The sequence below is a fragment of the Camponotus floridanus genome, unplaced genomic scaffold, assembly GCF_003227725.1.
Source record: "Camponotus floridanus strain SB8 unplaced genomic scaffold, Cflo_v7.5 scaffold18, whole genome shotgun sequence".
Lineage (NCBI taxonomy): Eukaryota > Metazoa > Arthropoda > Insecta > Hymenoptera > Formicidae > Camponotus > Camponotus floridanus.
The window spans coordinates 297,938-325,500 of NW_020229303.1; the positions used below are offsets into that span (position 1 = coordinate 297,938).

The 27,563-nt window shown below is 30.5% G+C and overlaps 2 protein-coding genes across 3 annotated transcripts; both read left to right on the top strand.

The window, feature by feature from the left end:
* Positions 1–1,637: 1,637 nt before the first annotated feature.
* LOC105255507 (retinol dehydrogenase 11) lies at positions 1,638–6,805 on the top strand. The gene is made up of 6 exons (XM_025407588.1): positions 1,638–1,889; positions 2,290–2,371; positions 5,270–5,574; positions 5,790–5,909; positions 6,133–6,349; positions 6,529–6,805. The coding sequence occupies exons 1-6, from the start codon at positions 1,772–1,774 to the stop codon at positions 6,677–6,679; spliced, it is 993 nt and encodes a 330-aa protein (XP_025263373.1). The 5' UTR covers positions 1,638–1,771; the 3' UTR covers positions 6,680–6,805.
* A 3,973-nt stretch (positions 6,806–10,778) lies between these two features.
* Positions 10,779–26,210, top strand: LOC105255488. 2 transcript variants are annotated; one of them, XM_011264788.3, is made up of 4 exons: positions 10,779–10,928; positions 23,291–23,550; positions 23,637–23,756; positions 23,879–26,210. In XM_011264788.3, exons 1-4 carry the CDS (start codon positions 10,893–10,895, stop codon positions 24,483–24,485), a joined length of 1,023 nt encoding a protein of 340 aa, XP_011263090.1. In that variant the 5' UTR covers positions 10,779–10,892; the 3' UTR covers positions 24,486–26,210. The 2 variants fall into 2 exon arrangements, with proteins under 2 accessions (XP_011263090.1, XP_011263089.1); XM_011264787.3 differs by lacking the exon at positions 10,779–10,928 and adding an exon at positions 15,784–16,169.
* Positions 26,211–27,563: the final 1,353 nt, after the last annotated feature.

The following is a 27,563-nucleotide window of genomic DNA, read 5'->3' on the forward strand; positions in this document are numbered from 1 at the left end:
TAAATATCTTTCTTATTAAATATTCTGGTAGCTCACGTCGAGAGCTTTCCAAAACGCTATAATTAAGTATTTCTTCATTAAGTACTTTTCGAGTTATGAGGCTTGAAATCATTTCTTACATAATTTTACATAAACCGTAAAATATCTTGTAAAATATTCATTTTTTGATTATCTTACCGTAATACTTTTATGTACAAAATAATGAGAGGAATCAATTGCTCTCGAGATAAGCTACAAGAATAAGTAATAAAAAATAGGGGGTTTTATTTAAAAAATTGAAGGTGTGACCTTCAAACAACTTTTCAAGATAAAACCAATAATACCATCTTATGTCCCCTTTCAAGCCATACATCTTTTGTCTGAAACATTTTTTCCTACAATCAAAATTAAAAAAGTTATTCGGGGGTCATCGATTAAAATGGGACACTTTGTATGTTAACATTATGATTAAATTTTCGCACATTCTGCAATAATTGCTTGATATTTTCCAAGGTCAACGAGTTATTGCAGCATGTACAAAAACCAGTTCAGAGGTATTGAGAAACATACATGTTTCAGGAATTAAACGTTTGTATCGATGTTAGGGCTGGTTCTAATCTGAGCGGGGCCTGGTGCGATTTAAAATGCTGGACTTAAAACTTTTATATTATCTTTCATTGAAATCTATTTTATATATATTTTATATATTTTATATATATTTTATATATATTTATTTTTCATTGAAAACAAAAAACATATATTATTTTCTAAATATAGAAATAGTTATTTTTGTATTACATATTTAAAAATAACAAATACTTGACTTTTTGCTTCGGGATTTAAAAAAATTTCATATAATAATATGTAAACTTAAAAATGTCGCACAGATGTTGGACACAGATTCAGTACTCAATTTCCATTTATATATATTCTAAGTAATATAAGTAATAAAACTTTACTTTCGTTTGCACACAATCCGCTGAGCGAGATTTCTAATCGACTAATTGTAAGGCTATAGTACTAAGACTAAGGGTGCTATTACACATTTGTTGTATGACAAATATAATATCGGCCTAATACATGCATCATACGATAAGCTTGTTTCAATTAGCTATCGGATAGAGACATATGTAATATTAGCATTATAATGAATTTGACTGCTTAGATAGCGTGGGGCCGCGTGCAACGCCCTGTTCGCACGTCCCTAACGCCGACCTTGATCGATGTAAACAGACGTCACTTCGAACACTTATTATGAAGTAGCAATCATTATTTTACTCCATTATTTATCCGAAACTCATGCGAATATCATCCGAATGATCTTCAATTATAGGTCGTTGAAATCGTCTCAAAATACGCTATCGAACTAAGGATAAAAAGGTATAGCATGCCATTAAAAAAAATAGAGGTTGATCTTTAAATCTCCGAGGCGCCTCCACTTTTTGAAAAAATACTTTTATCACATTATAGCTCCTTTGGTATAGTACAACTTTGGTAATTACAATTTTTTTTATAGCTCTAAAAGTAGCGAACATATTCGAAATGGAGAGAGTCCCATCCTGTATCTTTATATTCCCCTCTCTCTGCATCTCTCTTTTCTCCTACCTACTATGTTTTCACTTTGCATTGATATGTCAAGTATATATCGTTATTTCTTGCTGTGGTACTGTTAGTCGGTTTTCAGCAGTTAGTAGGTTTGCAGCAATTAGTAGGTTTTCAGCACGGCAAGATAAAGAAAGTACATAAGTAAAATCGTTTCTCGTCGAGAGTACATAAGAAAAAGAATTTAGAAATGTGGACGTATCATAAATCGTGCGCCAGTAAAGTACGTCTTGATAATAAAATTGCAGTGATAACAGGTGCAAATACTGGAATCGGCAAGGAAACCGCCATAGATTTTTATAGAAGAGGTAAGGATCGATTATTTATTTTTACATTATTGATATACAATAGATAATTATAAATGAATCGTGATATATACATACATACATACATACATATATATATATATATATATATATATATATATATACACTCGTAGATAAAATTAACGCATAATTCTTTTCTCACTTTTTCTTTACAATTTTTCGTTAAAATTTAAATATCAGTTTTTAAATAAAAAATAAAAAAATATGCGTTAATTTTGTGCACAATATATATATATATATATATATATATATATATATATATATATCGCGATTCATATTTATACAATACAATAAAATATAATAAATAGCTAACAAACATTGATGCATTTCAAAAATTAATATATAAATATATCGCGTATATATAAATATATCGTACATTTAGGTGCACGAGTGATATTGGCCTGTCGGAATGTGGAAAAAGCAAAACAAGCAGTTGAATATATAAAAAATCAGCCATTTCCAAGGTAAATAAATGAATAAAACTCTCTCTCTCTCTCTTTCTCTCTCTCTCTCTCTCTCTCTCTATATATATATATATATATATATATAATTGTAATAACTAAATATATCTATATAATTATATAATATTGTTTAATACTCTAGAGAAAAAAGCAAATATACTCTAGAAAAAAAGAAGCAAAAAAATTTGAAATATTACTTGTGCAATTATATATGTATATCAAATTTTAAACAGTTAACAATCCTATTTTTATTGTTATAGACAATTTAATATTATATAAAAAAATTAAAAAGAAAATGGCATAAGAGCTAACACGTGATAATTGGAGCGCAGAGAAGAAACAACACTTATTTCTTTTTTCAATATTAGTTTATTAAAAAAACACATTATAATAACAAAAAGCGAACGTTTCGGATCATCTTTTGATCTTTCTTCAGCGCGATGTTAACAATATATATATTACAGATAGTGATGCGTTACATTAAATTTATTCTCGACGTGTAGATGAATTTATTCTCGACACGTAGATGATGCTGCATCCCGCGAAGGTCTAGTGAGCACTCTGCTTTCAACAATCAATTAAATATACTATAGTCATGCTATACGACGTCACAGCAGATTTAACAAATCGAGTAAAAATAATAAAATAAATACCGAAAGATATTACACGTGAATAAGCTTTTTTGCTTAAATTAATAGTTAGAAACATGACTCATCAAATTCCGCGCTTTTTTACAATTACACTGAGAAAAATGTCCAAATGAAATCCGATGAAAAGGTAACGAACAGATATTATACCGATCACTTTAATCGGATATCTGATCGAAAAGTTCCGAATTTTGAACTTTCTGATCAGATATCCCATCGATCGATATTTTCTGATTGGATAACAGATCGGTTTCTTTTTTTTCCGATTAAAGTGATCGGCTAATAATCGTTAATAATATCCGTTCATTACCTTTTCATCGGATTTCATCGGACATTTTTCTCAGTGTATAATAATATAGTATGCCGTTGTGCGTCTTATGTCGAGATTTGATGACGAACTGTATAAATATGTCAGTTGTTAGAAAAACGTAAAAATAGACTCAACCAAGGATGTAACTTAATGACAAACATATAAATATACGAATGAACGCTTCATTTTCGATAAATGATCGATTATTGTCGCAAATGCATGATGTAAGCCCTTCCTCTGCAAGTTCAAGTTATTTTTTTAACTCTTGATAAACAGTATTTCAGAGACAAGTCTTTTATTCAACGAGGACTTCCTGTCCAAAATCTCAGATTTTTCAATTAAAATCATGACCGAATTCAAGTCTATGATTGATTAGGACTGAAAGTTGTGACGTATTTCGTCGGATTTCGATGTTCAGAAATTTGTTTTTTAATTGTCTGTTAGTCTGGCCGACATATGATGCATCACAATCATTGCACGAGACTTTATTATATAAAAGATTGAAATTTGACAATTTGCAGCATATGTATCTTTCTTTATATCGTGAGTCGTTTCATATCATCGCAGAAGATATATATTTTGATAATTTCTTTCGAACGCGAATTTCTTTTGATGAATTAATATTTATACCTAGGCTTTTATAAAATGTTGGTTTTTACAAATATTCGATTGTTTAAGCGTCTATCTCATTTTGCATATGTATTTGAAGTTTGACTAACTTTGTTTCTTAAGTTATCGTCATCTGACGATAAGTAATATAAAGATTTGCAATATTTTATGTATTAGATTGGTGCAATAAATAATTATGCAATTTTTATATATCGAAGCTAAACACGCATCAAACAACTGTTGTGAGTGATCAATATTAAGTTCTTCTGCCACATTTTAAATTGGTCCGCTTCATTAATGGCACTTAATTTATTATTGTCAATAGTTGAAGGACGTCTACTACTTTCTTGTTTTTCAACTTTCACTTTCCACTTTCACAATATTTTTCTAATAATATTGAGCTGTACATTTGCTAATCTTGGCCAAAAACAAATTTGATATTTTGAGTTCGCAGTTTCTCTTACTTTACATCCCAATTTAAATTCATATAATAAAATCGCATAAATTTGTTTTTTCCCATAGTTAATTTAAATAGTTATATTCAGCAATACTAAACTCTGTAAACAATAAACATAAGCAGAAATCAGTAGTACTAATTTTACTGTTTACAATAATGTATAAAGGTAAAAGTAAATCGGTATCAAATTTAAAGTTATAAAAACTGCATTATTTTTGCACCAACCTAATAATTTATATTGTAAAATTTTTATAATTTTCATAATTTATATTATATAATTTTTCCCGCTGAGTTATGCCAATCACATAATTATACATATTAAATATTTAAATAGATCAATATGTAATCACATTACATGTATGAATGGAATGTTGATGTATTTATAAATATTGAGAGAGAAAGGGAGAGAGGCACACATAATGCTACATTACATACTATATATCACATACTATAATGCTACATTAGATCATTATACATTTTATTATTTTATATCACATCAATAAATATCTGTATATATATATATATATATATATATATATATATAAATATATATATATATATATTTATTTATTTATTTCATTAACAATATATAATGTATTGTTAATAAATAATTGCTAAGCATTTGGAAACGCTTTTATGAAAAAATAAAGAAAATATTTCAGTTAAAAATTATATATACTATATAATTTATAATAAAATGTATCATATAATTTATTTAATAATTTAATTATTAATATTAATTACTTATATACTATTAAATTACTATATTATATTATTAAATTGTATTACTATTAAATTATTAATATTAATATTAATTTAATTATAACTATTTATTACTTAATTATAATAATAGTTTAATATAATTTATTTAATAACAGTACAGAAAGCGAGCAGTACAACGGTAAATTGGGTGAGCTTGCGATATATTCATTGGATCTTTGCAGTTTAAAAAGTGTAATAGAATGCGCTAAACAGTTATTGACAACTGAATCAGCTATTCACATATTAATAAATAATGCTGGTGTAATGATGTGTCCGCATTACAAAACCGAAGACGGGTTCGAGTTGCAGCTACAATCGAATTATCTCGGACATTTTCTCCTGACATTATTACTACTGCCGAAAATACAATCATCCACTCCTGGTTGCAGAATAGTTAACGTGTCATCACTTGCTCATATTTGTACGTAAAAATGAAATAGAAAGAAGTAAAATATGTGAGAAATAAGAGAAAAAATATTATATTATTAAAATCTTATTAATATCTTTTACAACTTTCATTTTCTTTTCGGAAGAATTTATTTCTTTATTTCAGTTAATATTAAACATATTGATAATATATATCCTAGATAATAAATTTATATTATATCTGAGTAGTATCTATTGTTATCATTGCAGTCGGCAATATACATTTCAATGATATAAATCTGGAAAAATCGTATAGTCCATTGAAAGCGTATGCGCAAAGCAAAATGGCAAACATTCTATTTACTAAGGAACTTGCACGACGATTGAAAGGTAAAAAATGAAGTAAACATACATATATTATAAAACAGTCAAAACAGCGATTACTTGCGTTTAAAATAACAAATTATTTAAAAAATAATATATTTTTAATAAAGATGAAGTTAGATGAAGAGAGCTAAAGTTTTACTTTATCTATAATATTGTGACAAGATAACATATTTTTATAGAAAAGAATATAATTTATATTTTTAGAAAATATAAATTTTATTTTCAGAAGCTGATATTAGTGGAATAAATGTGTATGCTTTGCATCCCGGCGTTATAAGAACCGAATTAGGACGACACTATAATAAAACAATAGTTCCGGGTGCGACATTCTTTTTTCGTCATATTATGCGGCCATTCATCAAAAATCCGACACAAGGAGCGCAAACAACGATATATTGTGCTATTGATGAAAAAACAGCTGATGAGACCGGTCTTTACTATTCGTAAGTGCAAATTATATGATATGAAATATTTTTTGCAAATTAAACAACATATTATACAACATAATAACAATTTAAACTTATTTTTAAATTTCCTTTTTTCTTCTTTTCTTTCTTTTTCTAAAATCTATTTTTAACAAATTTATACTTGTTGTTACTGTCATACTTTTTCTTTTTAATAGAGAATGCCGCGTGTCCAGGCCACAATGGAGAGCCAGAGATGATCAAATATCCAAAAAGCTATGGGACCATACTTGTCGGCTTTTACACTTGGAACCTAATGAAAATTTTTCTGCCTTTTTACAAACTGTTTCGCGCCAACTTGCCCAATAATATTCATTTGTATAGAATTTATGTGTAAAAAATATACTTTCATCTTCTACTATCTTATCAAAGATATGCTACAAAAATAAATTAGAGTATAAATAAGGAAAAACTAAAAATCATCTACGAAAAAATATTACGAAAAAATATTTAATTTTAGTATATGTTATGATGTTTATTATTTAAGAAAATTAGATTACATATGCACAAATTTAACCAGAGAAATGAGGGAAATAAAATTAATCGTGATTTTTTTATACATTCATTTAAAAGAGATTGGTAATGGGCGGAAGTATTTTTTGATATGTATGTACGACTACTGAAAGACTCTGTAGTGTAGCATGATATGATAACGCAAAATTGCAAAATTGATATTGACATTTAAACTTGTTAACACATTTGTGACGTAAGCAATATAACACATAATGCAATTTATTATCCAAGATAAAAGTCTAAGGTCGCAGGTAATGCATATTAAATTATTTTTATGCGTAACAAGATTGTCTAGATAAATAATTTTTGTATTAATTGATAAAAATAACGTGCGAATTGTTATTATATTTATTCTATTATCTTCTAACAATGCAAGAAATATATTGCCTAACAATTTCTAAATCTATTATTATCGAGAAATTAATAATCTATATATTTTTGCTTTTTAGTTGTGTATATTATTTTTAAAAATATATGTATATATATATATATATATATATATATGTGTGTGTGTGTGTGTGTGTGTATATATATTTATAAAAAAATATTATGTGTATATATTTTCAATTGGATGTAATATCAAAGAAAGTTTTAATATTTTATTCACTTTCTTTCAAAAAATAAAACCAGCCATCCTTTCAATGCATTCATCCTTCATGCATTGCATTAATTGTACCAAAAATGAAGGACTGTTATATAAATTTATAATTATGATCACCGATTAATTCTTGATATATACAATTCTTGATATACAACTTAAAGAAATATCGGTAATACTGTTCTGTTAGCCGTAAAGAATACCTATACCTAATTAGAAAGATACGTGGGTATTCACATAATTAGTTTCTACTTCTTCCCTTGATGATATGTAAGTCTAGGTAAATGCGAAAACCGAGCAAGGCCAAAGTGAAGGTAACAAAGAGTCCGGCATTGTATGATGCTTAAACTGTATGAAGTAACGATGATATAATCACATTACAAAGCCCTACCTGTATGTTGATAACATATTTAATGAGTAACATATTTAATAAATAAATTTTTTAAATATTACCTTATTATATAAGATTATTTTGATGAAAGAGATAGAAAGAAAAAGAGAAAGAGTGAGAGAGAGAAAATATAAAACATTATAATGTTATATGAGATAGGAAATATATATAATTGTTCTTTTAAGAAAAAAAGAACATTTTTTTATTAAATATTTTATTATTGTTATTTAATCTAAAAATTTCGACTATCAAAACATCAGTCTATCTGATATTGTAATGAATTAGATGCTTGTTTTTTAATGTCTTTTAATCTAAACGCTTGGACTATCAAAAGATCTATTTGATATTGTAATTATGAATTGAATGCTTGTTTTAATTATATCATCTTTTTCTGCTGTACTTTTGTTAAATATTTATTTTCAGAAACTTTTTTCAGGCAAGATAACGAGACGTTAAATGAGACAATATCATTTTTCTATTAGATGTAGATCTATTATTAGATGTAATAATTTTAGTGACATGTAATTTCTTGTTTTCAATGATAGTTTTATCTGCGAAAAGATAATAAAGAAAAAGAAAGAGAGAAAGAGAGCATATTTGTGTCTAGTCAAGTGGGTGATAATCTTTTTATACTTTTTATGAATGAATGATAAACTTCTATATGTTATATTAGAGCACTATCAAAACGATGTCACCTATCAAATTAAAAGGCAACTATTTACAATTAAATTATGCATTAATGAACAGAAATATCAATTTATTGATCAATATATACAAAAAAATATGATAGTTTATATTTTAATAATTGCCGACAAATTGAAATATGACTTTGTGTTAAAATACAAATATTAACTCAACCTATATTCTACCCAATTATAAATCTTTCGATGTTTAATATGGTTATATAATATAATAGATATAATATATAGAAGTCTCTCTCTTTCTCTTTTGTGCAATGTAAATATTGTAATAATTAGCTATTGAATGAGAGAGAGAGAGAGAGAGAGAGAAAGTATTTTAAATATTTTTATCTTTTTATCTGATATTACATAAAATTACAGTTGATAATTTTTCGTTACATATTTATATAGCATATGTGGACAATAATTAAATTTTTCAAAGAATAACTCTCTTTTACTATTAAAAATATTTAATTAATTAAATTAATAAAAAATATATATTTAGTACAAATATTTACATTATAAGATTAACCGTATTTTATGTAATAAATAAGATCTATAGCATTTACCTATCTCTTATAAAAGAATTGAAAACTTAATTTGTTATAGATTAAATTTACTGTAAATTGTATATCTCTTTCGTACATGAAATAAGGATAGTATTCTTTGTAGTTTTGAGTTAATATCCTAACAAATTTTTTACGATTTTATCATCTCTGGTCAACGACTTAGGTGAATGTTCGAAGACAACAATATGCAGGCGTCTTCGAGGACGATAAAAAAATCACGCGCCCACGTCACTTTATCTGGCATGGATTCGTATACTTTGTGCGGTAACGTTGTGAATTCTTAAATCTAGCAATTACGTCATACGACGCATTAAGCATAGAGGGCAAGCTAGATCTAGTTCCATCTGAAAAATGTAGGCAGTTTGCCATGGAATAATATTCCAACTATAATAGTCGCATAGCACTATAAATCTTGCATAAATTACCGCCAAAATTACTGAATTCCCACAATTATTCGCGGCAGTTTAGCAACATTCTCACATGCGCGATAAAAAAATAATAAAATATGTTTATTATTCGTGTTTGTAATGATTCTCTTTGAATTTATAATACACTGGATAAAAAAAGAAATTTGAATTGATTCGATGATTTTAAACATTTGACCATAATATAATATCGTCTTTAAAAAATGAAAGTTTTATTATTTTTTTCTGCTTTAATCGATTTATTGAACAACGTAACAAGCATCAATTACATTTGATATATAAAATATATGAAAAATATATGATATATTGATATAAAATATATATATTTTTATCCTTGAATATTTTAAGCATAGACATCGACTGGTGCTTAGACACAAACACAAACTTAATAGTTTACCACATTGCGTTCACGTAGAATGATCACGAAAGCGATCATTATATTACATTTTCCCGCCCTGCAATTTTGATGTCATGCGTGTGTAATGCGCAGGAAATATTTCCGTCGTTTCGTAAAATTTCGCGCTGTTGTTGCTTTTCAGACATTCCATTCCTGAATCGTTAGTAATCAACATTGATTGAATGCGATTTCATCTTTCCTCACTCTGAAGCCAATAAAAAGTACGAGGCAAAGTATTAGAAGTAGCATCTATTTCTTTCAGATGTTGCGAAAATTGCGTTTTTTGTTCAATAGAAAAAAATTACATATTTAAAAAATATTCTATTTTTTGTAAATTATTAAAATAATTAAAATACTACTGTCAAAATTCTTTTTCTTGGAACTTACTTGAAGGTATTTTGAGGAAAATAAAAAAAGTTCCTCCTACATATATAAATAAATTTCTAACTCAATTCTGAATTAATTCTATTAATTTCTCAATTGTTCGCATCATTGCTTGTATCAACGTTGCAAGACTTGCGTCTCAAATTTCACGGTTTCTAAAAAATATATATTATGTAAAATAATCCTTTTGAAATGTCGTGATTATATATATATATATATATATATATATATATATATATATATATGTATTTAAAAAATGACTGTGCACGAAATCAATATTAATTTATTTATCTATCGAAATTGTCAATATACATATATAATCCAGGAGATATTCGTAAAGGAAAATTGCGTGGTCCAGTTTACCCTGCCAATTACGGAGCCTTGGCTCGTTTGTGTAGGCAGCAAGTACAATCTGACTTCGGCTTAGTAAGCTTTGTTTCGATCAGTGATCGAGCACGATCAAACACGACAAGATCGTCTGCATGTTTCCCGTGATTCGCGTAAAATTTAATGCTCAATTAATCAGTATTGGCTCTCTCTCTATCGTTGAAATTATCGAACCAGGATGCGATGGAAACTCGCGTCCATTTTGTTGCTTGTGGTGAGTCTTATCTTGTTGTCCTCGGTAACAAGTTTATCAATGTCAATATAATTGCAATAATTGCATTTTCGAAAGTTAATATACCTTGTATTTTTTTATTTTTACACTAATACGTCATTATACCAGAGCAATATTTCTTAATGCATTTTTCGATAACCGCTATTATAATTCTTCCTTTCATATAAAGATACAAATTTCTCTAAAAATTATGACTACATTTGACTTATTTTTATAATTAAAAAATTAATAATTAATAGTTAGTAATAAAATTAATAATTATTAATTAAAAGTTAATAATAATATTTTTTCAATTTTGCAATATACTTAATCACAATATTGATATATACATTTTTAAATTGTTAATTTTGCTTGTTGCATTTTACGATTTAAGCTGCATTCTCTTCAATTATTCCCGATAATTATTATCTCATAAAAACAACAATATCTGTTATCTCATAAAAACAGCAATATCTGAGAATCATATGTAAGTGCTTCATTATCAGCATGATAAAATACTTGATTATTAATGTTGAATAAAAATGTCAATTTCAGAATATTATCCAAAGTTTTCCGTCTACGTAATAATAATTTAATCTTACGTAATAGCAATTTAATAGTAATTTAATTTAATAATTAGATAAGATGAATCAAATTAGAAACAAAATAAGAAAGGCTTGCATTAGAAACATAAGGGTGTCGAGTGGCGGATACGCGCAATGTCAAACGGTATCGCTCATACGCATCAGGGGATTACGAGTATATGATTTTATCAATTTCCTGCCATAAGACTGCATACATAGCGATCGTGAGAATTTTATTTCGTCTCTCTGTGCGAATTGTTGCATTGCGTATGCAATACAAAACTGTTTGTATACGTTCTACATTCCTTTCCTAAAATCTAGTGTGAGCGAAGCTCTTTATTATTGCTAAATAATTCATATATCAATCATTTTTATTATATAATATTCAATTATTTTGAAGGTAAACGTAATATAATAGTTAAAAATATAATAACGTAGTATAATAATTAAAAATATGTTAGATAAAAGAAAATCAATATTTTAAAAATATTATTTAATAAAATATTTTTATACATTAAATATAAAATAAATATGGCAATATTTATACAAATAATCTCAATTGTTAGAAAGTATTGAGTACGTATATGATATTTTTAATAACGCTCAAGCTCATTACAAATTTATCTTTTAAATACTAATAAATAAAAATTATTATTTTTGGACGAATTTATTAGAGAGCTAATTGCAAAAGCAATCTGCATACGCGTATGTGTAGTAGTATTAATTTTGAGTTGTCAAAACAATTTCGAAATTTTGCTATCAAAAATAACTATCACATACGCACACGCAGAAATCGGTGCCTATCCAATCGCCTCTGCTTACGGCTCGGCTCGTAAAAGTGAAAGCACCACGTCGTAAGCGCGACAAACGAAGGAGAAAATACACAGTAGACTCACTCGACTGTCAGATCAAAGGTAGAATCCGAATCAGGTTTGCGTACATGGTAGAGTGATCTCAATATCGATGAGCGTAGCTTAAAAATAGAGAATTCAATCGGAATTCAATCAACTTTGAATGGACTGATGACTGGAAAAAAATTTTATGAATTTATTTAAATCAATTTAAAATTAATCTCTTTTTAATTTTTCTTTTTTACAGCTTCTTTTACTAGTAGTACTTTAATACTCGTAGATACATAAATTTGAACATAATATAAAATGCGCATATGAAATGTGTTTTATCAAAAGATTGAAACTTAAAATTAGAAAAGAGAAATGAAAAATAAGATTTTATCTTCAACGATATAAGTGGACGATAGAACTATGTTTTTTTTTTCAATTTCCCGAAGAAATTTTAATTTAATAAGAATGTAAAAAATTTGCGCATAAGAAAGTTTGACAATTTCTTATTTAGCTAAAAGGAATCTAAATTCATCAAAGAATGTCTCTTTAAAATATTTTTTTATTCATCTAGTGTAAAAAAGCAAGAAAAGGTTTTGCTCAAAAGACTGCTTGTTCTTTTCAAGCCTTTGTTACGAAGGGACGCGAATGGAGCACACTCCCACACGCCTCGGACAATCGCGAGAGCGATCTTGTCGCGCACTCTTAGCGGCTTTATCCTGGCAACAAGACGTTTTCAAAAGTAGCAAGAGACGATAGGAGACGTGCAGAGTTTCGATTCGCCGGTGATGAAATGTGACCAGTGACATTCTTTTCTTGGTATCTTTTTATAATCGGATTATAAAAGCTGTAGATATTATTTTAAGTCTCTCTATTAATCCTCCTTCCCGTATTTCGGTCTTTTTCGCTATTTTGCAAAGCTATGTAAACGTATGACAGTAAATTTATAATAAAATGACGCGATGTGTTTCACTGATGTAACGATTATTTCTTCTAACGATTGTGTTACATGTATCCATCCTACACAATTTTTTTGCAATACTTAGAGCTTTCTCGATGTTGCCTCGGAATATCTTACACGCACTTTCGGTTTCTCTTACGATGTTTATAAAATAATAAATATAACATAAGCTATCGAAAGTGTCATGTATCGCGTATTGGATTAGAGTATTAGATATTATTCATTTACATCGTTTGCATCTTTAACATGGTAACGTGATACCATTTACTATAACGATAGGAAATGGAGTATCCGCGGCAGAACCGGATTTCATATCGCATTAGAAATCATTTATTCGGATCACGGTGAGATCGTTGAAGTGATAATTTCGCAGAGAAAATTTTGCTTTATTTATAATTTTATCGAGCGACTTCCTTGCCAGTTTCGATAACATCTGCGTCTCTATGTCTCACCAGCAAAAACACTTGATGACTGTTTTTACAAGCTCTACGCTTTCTCGTGATCGAAAAGATCCGTTTGATATTTATTAATTTAAAAACATACCAATACGAAGCAGATTTATAGCAATTCATTGTATACATAGAAGTAGGGCATTCTATTACAATTTTTCTATGTATCTCGTCTGAAAAGGACGTAATATTAAATTGTAATGCATCAAATTATTAGATATAATTATTAGAAAATAAAAATCCACTTTCCATCATTATTTTTATATTTTTATATTAATATTTTTATATTGATGGAAAGTGGATTTTTATTTTCTAATAATTATATCTAATAATTTGATGCATTCTGATAAATAAATTTAAAGCAAATATTTATTAAATCATTCTTTGTGCCGTATTCTTTGTAAATTATAAAACATTTTGCTATCTTTAATTCTATATATGCATTTATGCAAAGAAGAAATGCATGCGACGACGCATACGATTAGTCACCATTTGCGTTTGAATTGATACGAGATTACAAACGATGCAATTTTTAACGTAAATGACAAATTCTTCCGGTGACTAAAAAGAATGTCAGGTTGGCGGCATTTGTTTCGTCAGATGATTACGGATAATGCGAGCCATAATTACGGAACGATGATTGCTTGATGATGTAAATATACGAGATGACATAAAGCTGCAATGTTGCTTCCTGCTACTGTCGAGGTCCTGGGAACATTATTGAGAATATATATTCAATATAATGTAATAAAAAAATGATGCACATTTAAATTTTTTTCTGATTTATCGTAAAAAATGTGCGAATAATAATCGACAAATGGGAAATATATGTAAAGTATTCTCCGTTAATTCTAACATCCTGAATGATATCCTTGAGTTGTAATTATTATAATTATGATTCATTTCTCTAGAAAAATAATATTATGAATGATAAAATCTAGAAAAAATACATTATAATTATTTTAATATTATTGTTGAAATAAACAGTAAGAATTTTAAAAAATAGATGAAAAAATATGTATTACATCATTTAGAAAATTTTATAGTCAGCCAAAATTAATTAAAATTATAATTTTCTAGAATAATAATTTTCCCTCTTATCTATTTTCTAAAGATATTACAATACAACTGTTAATCGTAGCATAAGTAATAATTGCATCAAGATACGATCTTCCATAACATCTTAATAGAAATTCTATATTACAAGACCTCGATCTTTCTCATCGCTCGAAGAATTATAAATTTCACATGCATCATGCAATTTTCCTTTTATAACTTCCTCAATATATTACATTAAGATCGCATGTTATTTGTGATTGGTGGCTATATATTTAAACGATTGCCAGTCATGCAAAACAAATTAAAAAAAGACTTACTAAACCCAGAGAATGATTTCTTCAACGATACAATGTCAGCAACTACAAAGACGTCTAAATTGAAACATACTATTCCACAAGATATTTCTCGATAATGTCGAAACATTTTTCTATCATATCTTTCACTCTTTTTTCTCAAATAAATGATAAAATAATAAAATATTGTAGTTATTTAAAAATTAGAAAAATAATTTTAAGGAATTTTAATTGTCATATAAGATGACAAATTGCGCAAAAATAAAGCGGAAGATGCTTTGATCTTATATGGATCGAATCGCTATCCCTTTACGTCATCCGACAGGATCGCGGAATCACGTGCAACGATTACGCATGCTCCAAGTTAGTAATTCCAGACTTGTCTTTGAAGCACGCATCATACAATGCGAATGTAGAGTACTCGATGGTGGGCGAGCGCGGTCTCGGTCGCCGGGAAAAACGGTCTCCTTACGGAGGGGGATGGTTGCGAGGGAAGGAGCGTAGGTAGGTCCGACGTACAGCGGATCTGAAAATGTGCAGAGACACCGCCGGTTCTCAGTCATAGTATCGCTTCCATCCGGTCCGCCTCGACGACATCGACGCAATCGATGACTCGTCGACGCTGCCTTCTCCCGCCTCTCTTTCCGTAGACATCCGGTCCGCGAAAGTGGGTGCTTTTCATTTTCCCTTCATTCATTCTCGACAATGTTCGCGAATTTTTAAATCCCGCGGCGTCACGTGCTTCTCTTTTTTTTCACGTAGAGATCAGATTTCACAATTAAATCTGTATTGATATATCTCTTCGCGTTTAAAAAGAGATACCTGTTTCTATGAATTTTAGATTTTAATTATTCGATCGAGAAATTTCTTTACGCGATTAATCGTTGGAGACCGTAATGTATGCAAACGGGTAACTTTTGCGTAAGAAATAAAAAAAATCTATCTAGCGAGATCGCCGTGATTATTGCAAGACGATAAAAAGGAAATCCGAGGAAATTACAAGGTTGCATCGGCGTGATCATGATTTTGCGAACCTGTCTTTGCCTCAATCTCTTGACGGTAGGATTTATAGATTTGTTATGCATAAATAAACCTGCATTTACACACATATACACACAAATATATACATATATAAATTATTATTAGTTAAATATTTCTTGGCAAATAAAATTAATATTTCGTGTTTACATATGTATATATACACAAAACGTTAACTTTATTTGCCAAGAGATATTTGACTACTAATAACGATTAATTTGATGTCATAGAACAGATATTATAGAACAAATTATTTTATAAGTTTTATTAATTTCACGCAAGTTTCTGTTTATAATGCATCAATAACTCATAATATTGAATTAAACCGATGAATTCGATGTTGACATTGAACCTGATAGAAATATTTTCGAAGTCAGGTTACTAACCTTTTCGTAAATCTGCATGCTATAAACGTTTATCATATCGACATTGAAATTCTACATTGATGTAGTCCAAGATCCTCAACCGAGTAAAACGTCGGTCTCGAATTAATGAATTACGCAAGGTTTCTTAAATCATCCAGTAGTAGTGGCAAATGAATCGGCAAAAGAGACTACGTAATCTTGTTATTTTTAAAATTGTAAACATAAACTTCGTAAAGTAATATTAACAGTAAAATCGCACGTACTAATTTCGCGCTAAAAAATTTAGAAAGATTATCGTACAAATTTTATTTCAATTCAATTTATATATGCTGGACAAATCACTTTATAATTATTGTAAAAAATATATTAATAGATCTCTCTTTTCCTAATAGATCTCTCTTTTCCTCTACCTCTTTCTATTAGTATTGAGAAAGAAACCGAATTAAAACAGTTTATGTTTGAAAGATTTCTGAAGAATTTAAATACACATAAATATTTTTAATAAAACTTCTCTGATATAGCTTTGCAATGATTTATAAATATTGTTTAATTTGATGTTTTACATTTAACAATTATAGCTTTAGAACGATAAAAACTGAAAGTGTTTACGTCCATACATTATCGAGACAACGTATGATACTTTGCATATATTTAACGATGACGGTTCAAACTCATTTGCGTAACCACTCGTGTCTATTTACTGCTGATTGTTTCGCACACTCATCGAGTGCAATTTATCACGCGTATATTCACATCTTTGCGCGAAACGTACGCTCGATCAAAACTGACACCTATGATTTGTGGAAGGCGTTCATGAAAGTCGAGCATGCGTTCGTGAAAGAGGTACCCGGCTCTATTCTTACTCCGAGAGAGTTCGATGCACGAGCTCGTGTACCGTGAAGATCGCGTGAATAGAAGTGTAACAGAAGAGGACGTTCTCTCCTCTGATCGTGTGGTCGGGTGGTATGCAAATAAAAATGCATGCGTGACAAACAATGCAATTTAGATTGAAATCAGGTGAGATCAGTCTGTTTCTAATAATAACTCGATATTTAACTCTGTATTAAATTACAATTTTGCCACAGATTTCCGCGTAAAATTCATTTTTGTACTTAACATATTTATTTATTCATGTAAAAATGCATTATGAATATTAATATATTCTATAAAAATCAAGCATTAATCGCTAAATATGTAGAGAGAACAAATATATGAGCTGTTAATGCCAATTTATTTACAAGAATAAGAATAATGACAATAACTTTCCAACAAATAAAAATAATTTTTTCTTATAATTTTCATTGAATAGATATTAATGAAAAGGCTGTGAGAAAATAAGATTCTAGATATTAATAATTAGCTTGTTAAAGAAGTCTCGTCTGATTTAATTAGGCATGATATTCTTTTAATGCAGCAATCTATAAGAATTTATTCCAACATATTTCCTTTTCATTGTTAATTATGCATTATTTTTCTTTCGCGGCGGTGTTCAGGATATCATTATAATTAATAAATTATTAGCCAATTATTTATTAGCCAATTAATTATTATCTGTTATCTAATTAACTATTACAATCAAAAATAATTTAATATTATTCAATATAATTTAAATAATCTAATGGATTGTAGAGTACATTTCTTTTTAAATCAAAATTTAGAATTTATGGCTTTTAATGTCATTTATTCATGTAATTGTGAACTGATAGAAAATAATAAAAAGACATTTATATTTGAATAGAATTAGGAAGCATATTTTAATCTTAATATTAAGAAGAGACAATATTAAATAGTTCGGTTAAAACTTTAATTTAAAATATATTATAGACTACGTAAGTGTGAATTTCAAAATTCATGCCAAAATGAAAATGATATATAAAGTATTCACGTTTGAAAAGAGTTAGAACAGCTCATCGATCCTTGTAACCGTAAATATCAGAACGACGCGAAGGTAATTAATATCGCGCACTCCGAATATTAATTCGCGCGCGTGTTTGCGCGAAGGTCGCGCGATGCGCGTTCATGAAACACCGACGCTCTTCGAATATCAAATAAGATCGCAAACAAGATCGCGCATACCATGCGACATAATCTACGATTACGAGCTGTGTAATATTACGATTGTATGCGATGCAGTGGGATCACGGCAAGATGCCACCAACGATGATGTTGCATACCATGAGCGCGAAAAATAGCCTCGAGATCTCAAAAGCTTCTTACAATGTGATACAAATGCGCATTATAAATAAGTAAATACAACTTTACTGCTATTAAATATATAGAAGATGTTGAAATAAATGACAATAAAAAATAAATTGCAGAATGACTCATAAAACCTTATTAAGAGATTTGAAGAAGCTTTTCTAACAAAGCATAAATACAATGTTAAGGAATAAAATGTATAGAATTTTTTCAGATTATTACTTTCTAATAATTTACTCGATTTCAAATTTACTCGATTTATTTTATTTCAACCATGCTATTTGATATTGATATCTCTCCTTGATATTTAAGATCAGAATATGCTCCCAATTCTATTCAAATATAAATGTCTTATAATTATTATCAATTACATGAATAAACGAGATTGAAAATGATAAATTTTTAATTTTACAATTCATTAGATTATTTAAATTATACTGAATAATAATATTAAATTATTTTTTATTGTAATGGTTAATTAGATAACAGATAATAATTAATTGGCTAATGAATATTAATTTATTAATTATAATTTACAATATTCTGAAAACGGAGATAAGAGAATAATGTATAATTAACAATAAAAAAGAAATATGTTGAAATAAATGTTTAAAATATTTTACTTATTTATTTAAAATAATATTTTTAGATATATTTTATCTAACAATAACATTAATAGAGCATTGTAAGCTTATAAAATACATACGATAATTTAAGCAATAAAAATATGTCAATGCCAACTTAATTACCTCAGACAAATCATGAAAGCAATCAACCGAGAATCTCATTAATTTGTTTCATCTTTAATTAATTACCTGTGCAATTAGCGTAATCATTTCCTTTTTCGAGTGCTGAATTCATTGTCGGCTACCAATGTCGCCAATTTCCGGGGGGGGGGGGGCACCTTAATTATAATGTCAGATTATATCACGTGATTAGGCACGTGGGAATCGCGGGGGAGTGTAAAGTGTTTTTAATGAGATCGCGCGCGAGAGGATGGAGAACGGCGGCGGAAGCGAGCGAAAGGAGCCGCGGCAGGCTCCTGTGCAGAAGTGAAATCACCGTGACCGGTCGGGACAATGGACGGTGCAATGATAATTTAGCGGGTTAATCGCGCGGCTTGGATGGCCTCGTGCAGAATCGCCGGCCGAAACGACGACTTTCCTTCGAGTAGATGGAAATTGATGCGTGGCGATGTTAAAACGCGCGCTAGACTCCTCAAGTTTTTCAAGTTGAATTACCCCTTATTACGATGACACGAATAAAAATTCGTGATGTGTGTTGAGTCCTTGATATATGGACGCTTTATTCCCCGTCTCGATTGTTTATAGTCCCGGTCTGGGATCGCAATTATCCGTAGAATATAACTCTTTCACCGCGGCGCGGTTCAAGAGAAGATCATTGTGCGTTCTCTCTCGTTTTAAGACACTAAATTACTTTCTCATGCCGAGCCTCTTCGTGCATCTAAAAAAGAGAGAGGGAAAATCAATTAAACTTTAGTTAACTTTAATTAATGTTTATACGGGAATGATTGGCTTTAATTTTCAGCTAAAATATTATACCGCGAGAGATAATGAATCATACGTTAGTGCTCATATATGAATTAACACGTGTATCTTGCGTTGCATTTTTTGCGAAAAGATAAACGAATATCTTTTACTGACTTTGATAATACAATAAGTTTCCCAATTATGATTCCCCCCTATGATGCCATTGAAAGGAAGAAACAGTTCCGCTCGAATGAAAATTAATACTTTCTTGCGAACACTATAATTTTGACAAAGATAGAAATAGAAAAAAGGTCCACGTAATTTCTCTCAGAACAAACCTCAAGTTCCAGAAAGGGAAAGGTTCATTCTACAATATATATAGAAGCTATATAGATAAATTATGTCATGAAGTTCGCAAAGATTCTATTTCTCATATCCTTTTTTCTCAAAATTGCAGATTATATCTATATTGGACACGCGAAACAGATCTTAATCTTATCATCAATCAATCGATCTATCATTTAATCTTCTATCTATCATTTAATCTGGAATTTCACAGAATGGAATGCAAAAAAGCATATGCATGCAATACTGAACTGATAGAATCGATAATCGAATCTGTGGACGAAGTATCTTTCGAAAAGATTTACATCATAAATACATAGAATATTAAGGCAATCAGTTTTATATAAATCAAATACTTTATGAGAATTTGCATATACAAAAATAAAATCATGATTCTCTCAGAGATGCACGTTTCAAGGATATCGATCTAACATTGAGTCCGACTCCTACAATAATTATCATTTTTCAAGTTAAAATGCCTTGCAGCTATGACATGAACCAGTTTCAAGGATACTAAAGCAATCTCGAATGTGAATTCTTCCCAGCGAAGAGATGCAATAACGTGATGATTATTAAGTACACATATAATGGGAAGGTCCAAGGTCAATTGTGGCGTACCTTGACACTCTATCTCTTTCTCTCTCTATTATATTCCATAAAACTAAATTATATTTACGAAAGAATTCATGAAATCAAATGTCGATTAAGAATATTCCAATATGTAGTACTTGCGAATGTTATTTTATTAATTATTTTGTTTCATTAATTATTTATTAATACTTTTGCTTTATTAATTTATTTATTAATACTTTACATATTAAAAAATCTCAATATATTGCGTGTGTGATTTTTTAAACTTCTTAAATTTAATAGGAAAGGTAACATTCTTTTAAGAAAAATTATCTACGGACTCTTCTCGAGAGAAAGTTCTATTTCTTTTTTACATTTTTGCAAATATTTTCACGGAATACCTTGATGCGTAATACTTACTCGCCAGCCCTACGCTCAGTCGACCTGGCATCTCTTAATATGGACTGACGAGAAGTGGACCTCGTGGTCTTGGTCAATCCCACGCAAATCTGCGATAGAAGGGATAAGTATCTCTTACGTGACCACTGTGTTTGCGCGCAATGTTCTCCGCTATGAAAGATATTACGATAGAAGGTACTGCATTCCCCGCGTGGTCGGAATTATTCTGGTACATTGTTGCATATATTTTCTGAGTAAACATGCAGCGAATAGGTTCAGGTCCAAGATATGCGTAAAATAAGATCGTTTCGATTTTTTATCAACTTTCTATTTTATTTTCGAAACCAGAAGGCGCGAATAATTATGAATCATGGACCAATCTACGGACTTCGAGCTCTTTTATGATGACAATGACCAAAAACAAAATATGATTTTAATCTTACGGGAAAATTTTATTTTTACACTAACTAAAATGAGATACACGACACACGACGTATTGTTTTAATTATTATATCTGTATGTCATTGTAATTTATGCAAATGTAATTTATACTACGCGGAGAAAAAAGTTGTTTGATCTTAATAATTGTCATTGATTAATCTTTTTTTGTAATCAAAATTAATAAGTCTTCATTACGTATATTTTTATGAAAAGAAAATTAGCTTCGAGGAAATCTTTTTTAGGAAAATTAGCTCGAGGAAATCTTCATTACGTATATTTTTCGAGAAAGTCTTCATTACGTATATTTTTATAAAAAGAAAATTAGCTCGAAGAAATCTTTCTTATGGCATTTATATTTCCTTTAAACACTGTCGTGAAAGACACAAAAAAGTCAACAACATGAAGAGAGAAATTCTAAAGAATGTATGCAACACTTACAGAAAATCTTTCCGTCCGAAAGCTTAACGACTTAAATTTATAACAAGAATTCAGCATAAATATAAATTTTTAGTTGCAACTTCTTTGCCATCGTCATGTGATATACGCTCATGAATGAGCAGAGCAGCATGAATTTGCCATCAAATGCTACGAAAGATTCAACGAAATAAAACGTTTCGAACCTGGGCTGGTTCAAAGTCATGCTCGAAATGGAACGTTCAATTTTTCATCGTCTCCGGGTCGTAACGCCGTAAATGGAGTGATTACGACCGACAGGCGAAGCAAAGTTTATGTTCCCGCGCCTACAAGCAATCGTGTAGATTGTGAGGAAGAAAAGAGAGACGGGTCTCTCGTAAAGATCCAAGAACGATGCTGACTAATCGTTCGCGAAGAGAACCTCACGTAGCTGCTCACGTCTCTTGTACAGTTAATTCGCGTACGTGCTTGTAGATATTAAACGGTTTATTGATTATATTTGAACTTGTAATATTTAGTCAGCACATCTCACTTTCATTCTCTGTAATCTAGTCTGAATGTCATCATGGATGAATAATTATACTTGAATAATTTGTTGTAATCGAATTTTTTTACAGCTTTTATAACTTTTAGATCTGTAAAATTCGAAGAAATGTATTTGAAGGGAAGATGTATTTGTTGTATTTTTTAAATAAAAAATACACGAATGTAAAAATAAATTTACCTTTATACTTTTAATCTCTAATATTTTTTTCTTAACTTTTTATTAATAGATATTGATTGACTTAATATTTTTCATTCGAAATACATCAAGTGGAGATCAAGCTTGAAATTCTAATAAGATGCTTGTTTTTCCATCAATAGCAATAACGAGGGGTTGACGTGACACGGAAACGATTCAAGCAGATTCACGTTGCAGGTTTCGGCACTATGTTTGACAGCGGATGAAATCGAGGCCCAGAGAAGCGGCTGGAATCTAAATCCCAACACTCAGTATCATATTCAGACCGATGAGGGCCCAGAAAGATTCTTTCGTTTCCAGACATCGAACGGTCAGTACAGAAAAGAAAAGAGATTGGCTGATGGCACGGTGATCGGAACAGAAGGCTGGCTGGACCCTCTCGGATATTTACGACTGAAGGATTATATCGCCGATCACGAGGGATTCCGGATACTAAGGTTTAACGAAAAATAAAATTAATGACAATAATTAATAACAATAATTGCAATTGACGAAATTCATTCGAAATGTCGAAATTTTTTAGATCAAAAATGGTTTATGTGGGTAAGGATCGACCCATCCAGGACGCAGTGGCGGAAACAAAGAAAATTCCAGCACAGACTGGAGTTCTTGCAAGACCCAGAAGACCGCCTAATCCTTTCAGGTAAAGATTAATCGATAAACTCATCAAGCTTATTTAATATATTACATTATAACTAAAATAAAATTACTGCAAATAAATTTCTTTTAAATAAATATAAAAATAAGTGTAAATTTATGTTTTAGGCGACCAGATTCTAATGCCATTGTACCTTTATCGGGTAATGACATTACCTCCGGTTATTATACTCCGACGACTATCAGACCTCGACCGATCTACTCATCGATATCAGGCAATAATTATTATTCGAATCGACCAGGTTACTCTTCCGAATCTGGATTGCAGAATCTGGATACTCATCGTCGACCACAGACTTACTATCGCGGATCAGTCGCTCGTCCACCGACTCAGCTCCTCGAAGCTCCTTACGATCCTGCTGTCGGATCCTCCAGTAAACCAAGCTACTCTCCAATTTCCCGAAGTGATACGGCCGATTTCCCGCCATATGATGGCACTTATACCACGGCAAACGGTTTCCAATATTACCTGAGGAGGCAATATCACGAAGAGGGACGAGAGCCCGATGGCAACAACGTTGGTTCGTTCGGTTACATCGATCCTTTCGGTATCAGACGGGTGATTTATTACAAGACAGATCCACTCACCGGCGGATTTCTCCACAAGAAGAACAATCGATACGTCGGCTTCAATGCAACTCCGTACGATCCGCTTCCGCCCGATCTATCCAGAACACGCGTCTCGAGAACCTCTTCAAGAGCCCCCTCGTCATAATAGTTCCCTCGTTGTTCAATCGCTTTGTCACGTTGTAGCACGACGTTTATCGCGAGGAATTCATCGCATCCGATACTACATCGACGCTGAATTTCACCAACGCTGGACGGCCTCGGTTCGACTCGAGACCGTTCATCGGACGGAACTGCCGCCTTGTCGATGTTCTCTGAAGAAGTTCTCGTTGGTCGCCTATTTTCCGACCGCGATAGAATCGACGAATATTGAAGGGAAGAAGAACGATAAATAGAGTCTCTTGAATAGACGTGGAGACGTTCTATGTTCCATGAGAAAGAATAATGTTCCTCGACAGAGAATTCTGGTTTACCAACGTTGCTTATATAATATTTTTCGAAGTGCCACGATTTTTTTTGTCCGACCTACGACTCCGTTGTGTCATCTCTGCCAACGGTTGCCAGTATTATCCGAAATAATATAGATTTACGAGGAATGCGAGGATCGATGGAATCAGGAGACGATCGAGATGCAGTGTGGAGGAAAGCGTAGATTGCATAAAGAGAAGCGAGATATAAACACAAGGAGTTATCGAGAACCTCGCGGCGGCGGCTCATCACTTCCTGATTCATCGTTCTGCTATTGTTGCGTTATTATCGCGAGCAGATGATCGGATACCGCCAAGAGACAACGTTAGATGCCATGCTGGACTAGATTTAGTTTTCAGGGAAGCGCGGTGGGACTTTCTTGAAAGAAAGAAAATCGTCTCGGACAATGTTCGCCAACTTTTCCAGTTGCATCATTGATCTGTGAAACGTGCGAAGACTCGGTCACCATTGTCTTGCGCATAAGCTTCATACGTATAAGCTTCAGTAGCCTAGATTTTCACACAGAGAGATACCTTAGAAAGTTTATTCTCATTCATCCAAGACATTGTTAAAGTAGTACATAATTTTTTATGGCAGAGGATTTTTAAGGAAACTTTTTTTTCTGTTCGAATGGAGTGTCTTTAAATCCTAATTTCTCTTTTACCTTCTTCCAATGTTGGCGAATATTGAACTGCGATCGAGAAGAATTCCACCTAACAAATCAAAATAGAATAGGTCGGCACTTTGGCGTGAGCGGATCATACGTTAATCCTACAATGTGTTATCTTTTTTTATTTACTAGCGAGGCATTTTACCTTTTAAAACCAGGTTAAAAGTTATACACAAGTATGTATTATCGCGTCTCGCATCGTAGGATTAACCCAGCGTCGCAGATTCAGAAAAATCTTGATAGCTTCTACCTTCTATTCTGCTGACGCTAACGTAATTTCCTTGCTAGTTTAATGCGTGCGTTTGAATATTTCTACGTACTAATTAATCTGCTGCCGTTTAAAGTATCCGCTCGTGCCAAACGAGGAATAAACGCGTAGCATTAATCGATAGAGTTAATCGTTAAATATAAACCTCATTAAGTCGCGACAATGGTGCTGATTGTTAGGTAAAAGCGGATGCATCGCTTTTACACTTTCCGTTCTTTTATGGCGATGAGAACCGTGCCGTTCCGCTCTGTGCATGTAGTTAATTGCGATTTTCGGATTATAAAATCTCTCGCGAGCGACATTATCATCGACACATCTGTCTGGAGATTAAGGAACACGATTTGTACGTAAGATATCGTGCTTAACTTATTTCATAATAAATGCGAGAGCGAATAATCGCTTGCGCACGAGTACATGTGATATGAAATAGAATTTTACGAAGATCGAATAAATAAAAAACTATTTAACATAGAGAAATGTTATTTTACAAAGAGAATTTCATGAATAAAAAGAGAATAAAAGAGAATTTCATGAATAAAAAAGAAGCAAGAAAGTTTAAAGAATTTTCTATCACATCTTATATATTAAGACTACGTTTGATGTGAAATTATAACACATCACATCGATTCTTGATGCTGTCGGCATTTGTAACAAATTTAACTTAATTAATTTAATTTAATTTTTAGCTTCTTGATTCATTTCCGACATATGCAATTTATTGTGTTTTATTTAAAAACTGACAAAAATATTTTCAATGTATGCTAATAAATTTCGTTGAATTCCTAAAAATGGAATAAACTGATTTTAGAAAAGTATATCAGTAAAATATCCCTGCTGATATCTCTCTCTTTGATACCAGAATATTCAAAAGTCTAATTTCGTTCTGATCAAATATATTTTATTTATATATCAAGTATTTTTATTTTTATCAATTTATTTAAAATTTATTTAAAATTCTTTTGTTTAGAAAGAGATATTTATATTTTAATTTAATCTTTATAAATCTCTGGAGTTTTATAAAACTATCTTTATAAATCTACAGATTTGTCATAATTATTTTTGAACAAATGTCAATAATTATACTTACTATTTATTATAGTACTTGTTCAATTTCAAAAAGAACGATTATCGTGCATTACAAATATAAAAATATTTCATGTATTACGTCAATGCAATTGTGGAACGTGCACGCGGATATCACGTGTCGCATAATTGTAATGATGACAGTGCAGCGTGCATTCAAAAGCATCAGCATCTGCTTATTCGAGCATCATGCTTCATTTAAAATTTTACCAGCATTGACGCGCTATTTCATGAAAAATTTCATTGACCTCGGAGTGCGCTCTCTTTTCTCTTATCTCCGAGCACGAAGACTGACGCTCTTATAGATTTGTGTGTATCACGAAACTAACTAAATAGACATGCTTTGCTTCGTTACATACATACTTTTTTATCTCTCTACCTTCCTCTTTTTTTCCTATCTCTAAGCATAGATCAACCATAGATCAACCATAGATTTTTATCGGTCACTTATACAGTTTATACTACAGCGACGATTTTTTATCTCACGGAAAGTTTATTAAATAGTTCTACATACCCATATATAAATTGATATACGCATAAGAATACGTTTAATAACTCATAAAAATGTGTGGCTGAGAAAGAGTGTCCATTTATTTATCTCAAAAATGAATTATTTGATTCTTTTTGTCATGAAATATTGTTCTGTGCTTCTGTTCCTAATTGTTGTTGCACCAATAAGAAATGAACAAATACTCGAAATTTAATATTTTCGTAAATACATTTTTCTACGATAATCC